At 37.3% G+C, this 12,295-nt stretch overlaps 1 protein-coding gene across 4 annotated transcripts in view; it reads right to left on the bottom strand.

Annotated features, from left to right (window-relative positions):
* OSBPL9 (oxysterol binding protein like 9) overlaps positions 1-12,295 on the bottom strand; it is a 63,079-nt gene that overhangs the window by 1,633 nt on the left and 49,151 nt on the right. For 3 of the 4 annotated variants that reach the window (XM_048062063.2, XM_013176315.3, XM_048062065.2), the window contains 13 exons: positions 10,795-10,833; positions 7,722-7,815; positions 7,082-7,183; positions 6,782-6,941; positions 6,044-6,156; positions 5,644-5,762; positions 4,161-4,246; positions 3,740-3,914; positions 2,144-2,228; positions 1,776-1,886; positions 1,365-1,428; positions 1,114-1,254; positions 129-207 (listed from right to left, as the gene is read on the bottom strand). In XM_048062063.2, coding sequence (XP_047918020.1) covers positions 129-207; positions 1,114-1,254; positions 1,365-1,428; positions 1,776-1,886; positions 2,144-2,228; positions 3,740-3,914; positions 4,161-4,246; positions 5,644-5,762; positions 6,044-6,156; positions 6,782-6,941; positions 7,082-7,183; positions 7,722-7,815; positions 10,795-10,833 — 1,368 coding nt within the window. The remainder of the gene's footprint in view (positions 1-128; positions 208-1,113; positions 1,255-1,364; positions 1,429-1,775; positions 1,887-2,143; positions 2,229-3,739; positions 3,915-4,160; positions 4,247-5,643; positions 5,763-6,043; positions 6,157-6,781; positions 6,942-7,081; positions 7,184-7,721; positions 7,816-10,794; positions 10,834-12,295) is intronic. The other variant, XM_048062064.2, reaches the window with a different exon arrangement.

Here is a 12,295-nt window from a genome sequence, read left to right as displayed (position 1 = left end):
TTTTTAATTCAGTATTCCTGATATCTTTTGGGCAGCTTCACAGGAGTTCCCAACTACTAATGTTTATTTTTGGTTTAGTTTTAAGCACAATCTTCCACTTTTGATGAAGAAAAAAAAAGCTGCTTTACCCCTGTTGAGTATTTTGCATACATGACACCATTCCATTCTCCTTCAACTGAGCAGAAGGGTTTCTTGTCATTAGGAGAACTAAATAAAAAGAACACACAGACATTTCTCAGTTGTATTACAGTAACTGAGAGACCCCAAAGGATCAAAACTTTATCCTGGTTGCTGTACAGTCTGATCTAAAGGCCTTAAAAATGTCAGTTGCCAATACAGAAAATGTGAAAGCTTAGCAAATGAGAGGTTTTCCATAAATTAGTTCAACTAGATAAACATTAAAAGGAAGTGCTCTTCCAACATGAGCCAGGTCTTGCTTTAGGGCTGTATATGCATTTAGAGTTCAGGAAACGAGTAACAGGCTTTCAAAAACAGATTGAGTGATAAATCTAAGTTTAAAAAGGTTTCAAGAACTCAAAGCTTGTTCCCCAGACTACTGGGAAACACACGCAGTAGTTCAAGAATGAGGTGTGTCAATGCTGAAGTGTCAAGAAGTGATTTAAAACCAAGTTTTGAATCTCTTTCTGTCAGTGCTGCTTACTGACATTATAGCAGATCTCTAAATAACATGAGATTCTCCACTGAATTCTCTGCTCTGGTCACAGGCATAGGGTTCTAAGGAAAATTCACCAAAACAAATATAAATCAGTACATAAAAGTCTGCAGCAAGAACTTTAATGACATGCAGTCATGACAGCAGTATTAAAAGACTTGCTTCAGTATTTTAGTAGGAGAGGTAATGATTAATACATTTTGGATAATTCAGGAATGAAAACTTAAATTTTTTTGGTAAGCAGCTAAGAATGTTTCAGAGCCTGGCAAGCCAGGATGCAGATTTAGGCAGCTTTCCTCTCACGAATCCTGGCTGTAAAATGGCATTCCAGGACAAGTAATCGTAAGCCAAATTACGAGGATAGCTGTTTCACATTGTTGACTTTAAAAGTACCGTCAGCATTTAAGTAGAGAAAATTGAGACTGACAGAAGTTACTTACAAAATTTCTGCAGTAATTCTGTGCTTCTTCCCTCCATAAAATGGTTTTGTGTGGAAGACGATGGAAGCATTGTAGCCTGTCTTTGAGCAACTAATACTGCATTCTCCACCAAGTTCTATCCATGGCACAGTGAGAATAGACCTGTAATTACAAACACATGTATACATGTATATATAGCCTTTTAAGAGATTAATATTAAACATGATCTATTACAAGGCATTAAAAAAATGAAAATACCGGAGTTTACTTGCCTTCCATAGCCATTAGGAAAGGTCAAAATGTAGTGTTCATCATAATCTAGGCAGGTGACACACCCTATCAAAAAAAAAAATAGATTTAAAAGACATCCAGAAAAAACTCTATGAAGCTTTTCATAATGAAAAGCTTTCACGAAGGTGAAGAGCTTTATTTCTCATGGAGGCTGAGAATGCCTAGCCTCTAGAGAAGGCAGGGAGAATTGTGCTCTTCACAGGAAAAACTAGGCCCTAAGCGGTTTCAGCACACAAAGTCTGCAGAAGGAATCTCCAGTTCCTAGATACGTACACCCTAAATTCATAATTTCAAACATCTGTGTTTCATAGGATGACTTAAAATAATTTCTATAAAAATTCTAGTTGCAGCATGTAAATTTCTATTCTACTGTTAAATTTACACACACATACCTTGCCCTATGTTATGAACGCCAATAGACATTCCTAAGAATTTCGACTTGGTCCATATGTGAGCATTGAATTGTATCCTCTTGTTAAAACACTCTGCGTAAAATGCTGAAACTGAAGATAAAGATATTAAAAACAGCAGCACAAGACAACAATACTGTTGTTTCCTAATTCCTGTATCAGGAAATATCTCTGATATTTATGTGGCAACAGAATTTTCAATTCATTTCTCTATGACAAAAGTTTATAAAGAAAACTTTCAGCTTTTAAATCCAGAGAGAAAATTTAAATCCAAAATTTAAACCAAAAGCTGACTTTACTTTTGCTCCTACCCAGTGCCATCTCTTTTAGCAAAGTTATTGTCAACTTACTTGGAGGATGATGAGAGACTTGCTCTGCCACAAACGTTACACTGCTTTTACTGACCCAAGGAACTGGTCCTTCTGAAACTTGCTCCTGTGTGATAGTAGAGAGGATTTTCATCATTGAAAGTGGTACTAGAAAGTAACTGGATGCTTCCAAGTTTAAAGTAGGCTTCTAAAAACATACACCAATTGTTCTTTGTGTATTTGTTGGTTTGCTAATGTAATGTGGAATAACTCCTTCCTGAAACTACGATGCTTTCTAAACGTACAGTTTCTACTCTCTTGTTTTTAACTATAAATGTATCTGGGTAGATGTCCATGATACTGAAACAACAGTTAAACCCGAAAAACCATGTATAAACCCAGTTACAAAGTAATATTTATATTTACTTATTAAATTTCTTCATAAGTGATAACAAATGGGTGGCAGAAATTGTTTTCATTTCTACTTCTGAGAAAGTCTGACGTGCATATTAGTAAGATCATACATCACATACAACCATTCATTTCCTGTGGCAAATCAGAAAAAGTGTAATTCATCATTAGAAGTAGTGGAAGGACAAATACAACACTGTCTTTATGCGAGCAAAGAAGATTTCAAACATTCACCTTAGAAACAAGAGAAAGATTTGGGCAAACAAACTGGGGAGTGGTGGAGGAAAAGGGAGAGAGATTAAGTAGATAAAATATTACACCTCAATCATGTTCAAACCTACTACGCATGGGCTACGGGAAGTATCCTAGAACAGCACTTCCCATATCTTTTTGCAGTTTCCCAGGTTTAGAAGACTAAATGAAGTGTTTTAAAAAATAATAATAAAAATAAAATATAAAAAAGACAGCCCTTCGTATATATGAAGTGCCACAACTTCTCTCTAAAATCAGTGGGGGCACTGTGTTGACCATAGCTTATGCACAGGTCTCTGATTAATCCCTGAACCTCAAAGTTTGGGCTTTGAGTAGTAACAGGAAAGCACAGCTCGTACACTGGTCAGGTTATTTCAGATTACAAGAGTGGCACTGCTATTTATCCTTCACTGAACCAGACATACTCCAACGAAGTAAAATACAAAAGGAGGAGTAATGGGCAGACAGATGTACAAGTAAAGTATTATCCAAGCTCAGAATCCAAATCTGAGAAGACTTCATGCCCTTCGAAGTCTACAAAAAGATTTTGAGACAATAATTAAATATACTGGAAAAAATGTGTTGCTCTCCAGGTTTTAAGTGACAGAAAGAAACCCCATTGTTAGAAATAAATGGGATTAGAGAACTGATACAAATCAGAATTTAGGAAAGAAGAGAATTAATACTCAGTGCTATGAAACAGTTCAGGAAAAAAAAAAAAGGAGAATGTTTTCAACAAGTCAAATAGTTCTTAAAAAAAACTAATGGCTCAAATTTTTGTTATACATGGTATTTTAAACGTCTGTCCAAAGAAAAGGGGGAAAAGGAGGGATGAAACTATCATTTAAGAAATTGCCACAGGTTGTAAATTTTGCTACTGAAACACAACATATGCCATTGCAGTCAGTAAACCAATAAAGCTTTGGGAATCACTCGTGTTCTAAGCACCAAAAAACATACCACTAGAAAACTAACCATATCATCTTCACCTTCAGTGCCTGGTAATACCCAATGACATCGGAAGATCTCGCCCAAAATGGGATTGTAAGGCTTTTTAGCAACCGACCCTTTTCTTCCCGCATGAAAAGCTGAGAGGTACCATTTAACCACTTGAACCATTCGTTCCTTTGGATCCTTCTGGTCACTAATGCTACACGGGACAAAAGACAGGAAAGAAGAACAGGCAACATGTAATACAAGTGGATACCCTAAATGTGGGAAGCTTTTTGGATCACAGAATCACAGCTACAGGTTTGACTAAGACTACTTGGACCGTTTTCCAAGTTTAGATCAAAACTTGCGCATTATTCTTCAAAACTATTAACTTATTTTTTAAAGTCCATGAGGGCCACTAACAATAAAAGAACCAGTTAATGCTACTTTAAACATAGAATACCTGACAAATAAGTCCGGATGTGCAAAAAAGTCAGCATACATTTCCAACAGTGATCTTCTTTCCAGGATAAACGTTGGAAGAACCACCTGTGTAAAGAAAAAGGGCTCTTACAGATCACGGTATTTTAACATCCTGCACAAAAGCATTCTACACCCTAATTTTAACTGGATTTACAAACCACCCAAGGCGTCCTGTACCTGTAAGGTGATTGTGTTCTCAAACCTACTGAACAGTTCTCACATAAAGCAGGTCAGTTGGCATCTTCTAAAAAACCAAAGATTTAAACTGAGCTGCCTTTTGTCTTACAGATGTTCTAGTCCTACTCAGGGCATATCCAACGACATGGCTGAGCTTATCAAAAGCTGTTCTTAATTACAGTAACACTGATCATTTAATTTCACCTATATGAACACTTAATTTGCAGTTAATAGGCAAAATCTCATTCCATGTAGTCATATCATCTTAAGTGCTTCTATCAAGATGAAGGTTAATCTGTCCCCTACCACTTTTCTTCCACAACAGCATTTGTAGGATCCATTCTTGTGGATCATCCTCTTGTCTGCTTCAGAATGGTATAAACCACTGTGGGAAGCAGCGTGGATTGCTCTTCTTGATTTCAAAGTAACGCTGACAAGAAGCACACTCATGATGCTTCTTGGCAGCTCGGGTAACTTTTCAACTATTCCAGGAGTTCCCAAAACAGACATATTTTGCAGCAATTCTTATTCAGAACTACCTGAAGTTCAGAAGCCTTTGGTAGTTTATCTGTGAGCTGCTGGCTACTTCCCCAGAAATATGTATCTTCTTGTTGTCTATTGTAAGTTCCAGACTGGACAGTTAAAGTCATCTACTTAAGGAAAATGATGGTAGAATTTATTACTTCTGTTATTTTTCTATCTGGAATTAGTTGTTTAAATTTAACCAAGCTGACTAGAAAGATCAACACTTTGAATGGTGTTCATGCAGCGTTAAGACAGATGCCAACATGAATCACGTTCAGGAAATATCCAGCTCATTATTTGCCAGTCCTATGTGTAGTGTTTTAAAATATATATAAAAAAATACAAATATATGTGTGTGTGTGTGTATATATATATATATATATATATATATATTACAGTGGGATATTGAAGATTCATTCTTTTTGAACCTGATCTTTGGAGTGCCTGCAATTTTGGGGTAAGAGGGACGCTGTATGCAGTAGTAAAGTTTTACGTGTCCTTCAACTTCCTAAAACAAACGTCTACTTTCCATAGCAAACTACCTTCCCAATCAGATTTTAGCAGTTGAACGTATTTATTCAGCACTCTTTTTTCCTCTCCTAGTAAGAATTCCAGTTAAAAAACAATTACCATGCTAGAGAGATTAAAGCTTAACTAGCCGTAAGAACCACCGTAAAGTTAGGTTATCACTTTAATATTAAAGTGATTCATACGGACCTCAGTTTACCACCTCCCTCCCCATGAACAGCTGGCAAGCTTACCTTTGTTAGATCCATTCCTAATCTAACTTGTGACAAGAGATGCATGATAACACTCTTATGTTCTTCCACTGATTCTCCTTCCCCATCATCATCTCTATCATCAGGAGGATCAAAGAGATCTAGAAAGACAAAAATGTTTTTTTTCTCTAAACCTTCAAAGACTGTCTACATTTAACTAGCATATAAATATTTTTAGCTGTCAGAAAGGCCTTATTCATAAAACTAAGATTTTCAAATTTCACAATTCAACAATCTTTCCTTAGTTAAAACAACGACAACCAGTAGATAAACCATTTTCCACAAGTATCTTGTCACATACTTACGATCATATTAATGACACAGTTTACAGATAGATGAACAATTGAGAGCTCCTTACTGAAAGTTCATGCAATCCACTTACCAGCGTCGTTTGTCCCATTCGACATGGAAGAATTGAGGGACTCTGTGGTATCCGGACGTTTCAAACTACTTCCTGTGCTGCTGCGAGTCAGGACTGCAGCAGAACCTGAAGAACTGAAGAAGAGTAATAAGGACTCGAGATTCACAATGAACAAATTCAAACCGAATTATTATAAGTTGATACACATAGGCTTCAATTTCCTAAGGAGGTTACTGACAGGCCTTATTATATGTGCTGCACACTAATTCAATAAAACTCTAGCATCTCTTTAAATTATTTTTCTGATTAATAAAAAAGAAGAATAAATAGAGACTTTGGGGAAAGGCAGCAACTTAAAGGTTTTGTTTGTCTTGTTTTTCTAATTAATGCAACAAGTAATTAGTTATTTATGAAACAAATAGATATGAAATACTTGGTAGTCTCAGACTAATTCTCTGAGCTGGTGGCTTCCCTAGTTCAGTGTGTGTTAAAAGCTTTGTCAACATACACGTCTGATGGAATGGAAAGGAACAGGGGAGGAAACTGCATCCCTGACAGACAGCTGTGCTTGGGGATAAGGTATTTTTATTCTGTTGCATAAAGAGTAGATTGACTTTTTTAAGCCAATCTATCTTGTTTGCTTATTTAGCTTAAGTAATGACTACAAGTAGACAAGCCATGAACTTGGAGATTTTAAAAAAAACAACCAACCAACCAACCAAACTATTCAGCATACACTGCGTTCTTTCAGCTACTTACTCTATACATCTCTTTGGGGAAGAACTACTCTGATAGAATTCATCAGCATCATAGAATTCATCCTCACTGCTTGAGTAAGAAAAATCCGGAACTGTGTTCGGAGAAAGATTGACATGGCTTGGAGAAGTGAGGCTGCTGCTCGGTGCTGATTGCCCACTTCCTGTAGAGTATTAAACATTACGGGTTTAAACAATCAATCAAACAAACAAAAAACTGTCAAAGTTGAGGAAGGAAAAGCATATACAGAAAGCATAGTTTCAGTTTCTTGTACACCAGTCAGACATTCAGACAGAACTGTACCTGTACTATTTGGTGTTGGAGTCTGATTTCCAAGTGATGCTACTACAGGTCCCACTGGCAAAGACGAGGGTCGCTGCTCTGACTTGCATAACTGAGCGGGTTCTAGGGCATAGTTTGATATGTTAAACCCAAAAGTCACACTGAAATATGAGAATTATACTTTTGTTGGGAAAGAGATTCCACATTATTTCAACTGGCCTTCAAAAAAGAAATCCTTGCCTACAAAAGCCGCTCAGAAAAAACATGCTTCCATCGTTGTCAGCTAACACTTTTTTTTCTTTGTGAAGCAAAGATGGCATTTTAAAAATTGACGTTAGCTAGAATGCACTTCTATTTTCCCAAAATTGTAGTTTCATTTATTCTAAGAAAGTATATTAGAAACATAGGCAGATAACTTAGAACAAGTAAAACAGATCACCTTATCCACAGAACTAGTGGCACTAACTCCCTTCCCTTCCTTTGCACCACTGTGGTGAGCATCTACCACCACGTGCAGTGGGCACCCCTACATAGACACAGAGCGTGACACAGAAGCTTCTCACAGAAGCTCTCCACCTGTTTGCAGCCCCTCCATCTAGAGCACAGTTGCATCCCGCTTGTTCGTTAACGTTTCTACCGAGCTTGTCTCTGTAGAGCATACCTGGAGGTATAACAGTCTGGGAAGGCATTGCGCTGATCACCGGCTGCTCCAAAGGACTGGGCTGATAGACTGCGTCAACGGGGTTTATAGTGCTCTGAGATAAAAGAAACAAAAGCACATTTTTTTCCTCAAAAAAAAACAAACAACAAGCAAGCATAGATAATAAGAACACTGTGAGCACAAGAAAGCAAATTCTTGCTTGCTCAAATGCAAGACAGCAAATTCCTGAGAGAGAAAGCGAAACACAAATCAACAGCTGAGGACATGAGAAATACGTTCAGAATTGTAATAGTTTGATTCTTTGCACAAATTTTTATATACTAAACTGAATTTGCTACAAATTTTACTAGTTTTATAAAGAATTCTTATTTCAAGTTCTAGCTTCTGGTATTCCTTTCAACGTCCATTAATAAATACTGCATGCAAAGAGCAGAAAGATAAGACATAAATCATCTGGCAAAAATCAGGATAGGTAATCAGTAGTTTAAAGACATTTTGTTCAGGAATTAATTTGTCCAGACCATAATAAATCAACCCATGAATTAAATCAGGAATCATCAGCACATTTACAGCCAGGAAGCGCCACTTTGTTGCCAAAATTCATTTGAATGCAAGTTGACAGTTTTCAGAGCATCTCCAGTAAAGGACATTTCGATCTACTCGTGAACATGGGCACTTTGAAAGCAAAGCACCAACTCGACTCGTTATTCACTGACTTCAGGATGAGTTCTTTGGCTTTTATACAGCAAAGACCTCTCAGAAATCTGAACTGCAACGCCTTTTAATCCAAACTGGCAAGATTTTGCCTTGCTTCACTGACTTTTTGTTATCATCTAAGCATTGTTTCTTTCTGTTCCAAGTAGGTTTACTTGCAACAACCAGAATTTGGATATTGTTCTGGGCTATTAATTGGATAAGAGGCATTTAATCCTTTTCCATTTATCCTGCAATTAAAAAACATTGATCTACATCAGAACTGTGAAGATCTTTGCCTGCTTGTTAGGTCTTGCTACCATGCTTCAATTTAAAGATATCAAGCCCAGCAAGTAATACAATAATGAGTTCTACTTTAAACCCCCAAAAAAATGGCTAAAAAAAAAGCTAGATGAGCTTTGCCTTTAAATTTAATCTGTGTGCTTATTTATATCCTCTTAGATTATTAAAACATTTAGAAGTTTCCAACTGCTCTTCCCTCCCTTCAGACTATGAATTTTCACGTGCATGCAGACTGAGGGAAATGGAGTCCTTTTAACCTCTTCCTTCCATCTTCCTACAACAGGCAGACTGCGTTCTTGCCTCTTCTCCTGGATAACCACTATTCGGAACTTTATTCCATGTTAAAAACCAGTGAAGCTGTGAAGATTTTTTTTAATAGCACAGAATTTCTCTCATATTAAAAACAAAATTATTGTTCCCTGGTTATCTTAAAAAACCTCCAGTTACAAAAAGAGGCATAAAAATTGCTTTCCAAGTTTCTGTTGGTGTCACTTATTGGTGTGCAAATAAATAACCCAGTACATTTACTGTTACTCCACGGCATCCCACCATAAAACCAACCTCCCTAAGCCATTACTCCAACTGGTTGTGCAATTACGCATGCAACACGGGCAGGTTCCTGTCCCACAAACTTCACAGTTCAAAATTATGATCCTGTTTTGAGAGCTGAGAGACTTAAGAACTGAGACAGTCCTACGATACACAGGACACTACTGCTATCTCCATCTCCCCTAGGTTTTCAGGGAAACTAATAACATGTATGATATAGAACACTGGTGTGATAAAAAATAAAATAAAAAAATTGAAGTAACTTAATCTTTGACTTTGTATGTAGGATTGTAACCTTATTCTTAAATAATTCTCCACTCCACAACACGAACTGGAGTTTCTCCTTAGATATTTTGGGGCGTGCCTCCATGGTTTTGAAACAAATTAAGGCAGATATAAAAGTACAATACTCTGATTTTAACAACAATTTAAAAACAACCACGTAGAAAGAACAAGACTGTGATTCCACCATGGCATCAAACATTCCTGCCTCAGTTTAAAATGAAATCCTGACCTTCGTACCCAAGCTGATGTTGATCTCAATAGCATCAAAATTTCAGCCTTCACGACCACTGCTACATCAGTCAATACATTTTTTCGGCATAAGCCAGCCCACCGACAATTAGAGTGGTGGCTAATCAAATTCAGACTATGTTAGGTTGTAGTATCTGTATGAAATTTCCAAGTTGCAGATCTTCCATCCACATCTTCCCTACCACAGGGAACTGCTGTAGCCAGACCTGTGTGATCTCTCGTCTTCGGGGCATGCAACAGAACCTGCTCTGTTACATGAACACCTGAATTATGTGACACAGGGTAGTTGTATATTTTACAAGCATTTTATCTGCATCTTTACGCCAAAGTTCACATCAGAAAACCATACCAGTAAGCTGTATATAATGGAGAGACAAATAAAGCTTGGGAATTACTGTCAGCTGTAATGAAAACAAACCATAATTTTCAGTTATGTTTTACTGAACCGATCTGCTATTAAAAGCATCTGAAATGTACTCAAGTGACAAATAGAGAACAAAGAAAAAGAAATCACATGTGACGAAACCGAAGAGAAGTTACACTGAGAATGCAGAAGTTGGATTAAAGAAGAGACATTGCTTAACAGACAGAATACAGCTGGGCCAAACGAGCAGCAGCACTGCAGAGAAGACAAACTACTTGAAGCACATAGATAGCTCATCTATTTCATACATAAAGATACTCAGATGGAACACTGGACTATTTATATCCCAGTAATTTCCCTTTCCTCTGTTTATATGGCAGATTTTTATCTAGGTGTTCAGTCATAATACTGCCATTTAAGACACTCAGCATAAAACTGGTCATTACATTTTCTAATGGCAAGGGTGTTAGCCAACCTCAGCAGCTAATGACTCAACAGTAATTTTAACGAGACACTTGAAGCAGTATATTAGAGAAAGGAAGAAGTATGTTGTAAAATGAGTGGAAATTCAGGTCTCTGTTCACATGTTCTGCAGAAATAAAGGGAGATAAAGATTAGATTTAAACTTACTATAAGTCCATCTGCGTGCTTCTCCTCATTATTTTGGTCCTTAAGGAAAAAATGTTAAGAATATCAACATATCAATCTTGCATGACTTATCAGTTCTGTGCTATGTGAGTGCTCTAACAGCAAGCTTCTCCCAGGAATGTTTACATTTTCAGCCATTAAATGTTAGTGTTCCTCACCATGTGATACAGTAACTAAACTAAACTAAGAAATAGCTCTATACATTATCACTGCACCTCTGTAGATTAGTGTTTTCTCAGGATCTGTTCAAACAAGCTCAAATAACTTTACAAATATCCCTTCTACACTGCTGAATACAGTCACATTTTACAGTGTACGTCATTCCCAAACAGCTAAGAGTCCCCTGAAACATGGTCTATAGCACCAGTGAGTCCCTGAATACACGACATTCTTGGTTTCTGAAGAACAACAATTAGCATAGAGAATAAGTTTTTAGAAGCATTTTTTGCTTTCAAAAGGCAAAAATGCCTTTATAAATAAACGTTTTGAACTTTTGCTCTCATATCTATTAGATTTTTAAACCTTTTTGTATTATCTACAGTCTAGCATGTGTTTTTGTTTGTTTGTTTTTGCCTAGAAGCATATGCAAAAGAGCAGGCAATGCATGAAATAAACTGTCATCAGGGGAAATCACGCTAGCAACAGGCAAATTAATACCAAACTACAGCTAGCACAGGCTTAACACTGTACCGGTGACAGTATTACATTTTAAATTTACTAAACGCCAGGCCAAATCTCTTCACTTCTTCTGTAAAGTTCCTATTAGCCAGTCTATCAGTTCAGTTTTCCTTTCTGTAAACCTTATTTCCCCAGACTTCCAGTTGTTAAAGTTATGAAGAGGATCGAGAAGTATTTTTTTTAAAAAGCTGTAAATAGCATTAACAGAGTTAGCACATACTCATGTTTCAACACTTTATATACCCTTAAGTTATACACTTGACAAAAGGCTGCTTAAATCTCATGTCTGCTAGTTGGCATTTCTTAAGCAAGGCTGCCCATGATAAAAAAACAAAAAAACGCTAAGGGCAATGAATTCCATCAGGCTGTCAGCTTACAAACAAAGAAGGAAAACCACCAGGATAGTCCAAATATATTGACTTTTTTCCCCCCCAACACACCAACTTTGCACGTTATGCTATCACCTCTAAGACCTGAGAAATGAGGACAAAGCAGCCTCATACATTCGCACCACCCCTCGCTGTCCTATCTCAGCGACATGGCGTGTCGATGAGGTACTGAGGGGAGGAACGCCACAGAGGTGGGCAGGTAAAAGCAACCAGAGATGACAGAGTAAACAAGGGAAGGCAAAGATGTAAAGTTAAATATCTGAACTGTAAGAGCTACTTCATAAAACATGTAATTCTTCCTTCTGTTGTAAGACTGCAGGGTGCCAAGCCGCTGAGAGACCATGACGTACACGTACAGGCGGGTAGCAGCGAGCCGGGCACCTGGAGCTGTCACACACCACACACGGGGCTCACAC

This window comes from Anser cygnoides, chromosome 8 (genome assembly GCF_040182565.1).
Source record: "Anser cygnoides isolate HZ-2024a breed goose chromosome 8, Taihu_goose_T2T_genome, whole genome shotgun sequence".
NCBI lineage: Eukaryota > Metazoa > Chordata > Aves > Anseriformes > Anatidae > Anser > Anser cygnoides.
This window is presented reverse-complemented; position numbering and strand designations above follow the sequence as displayed.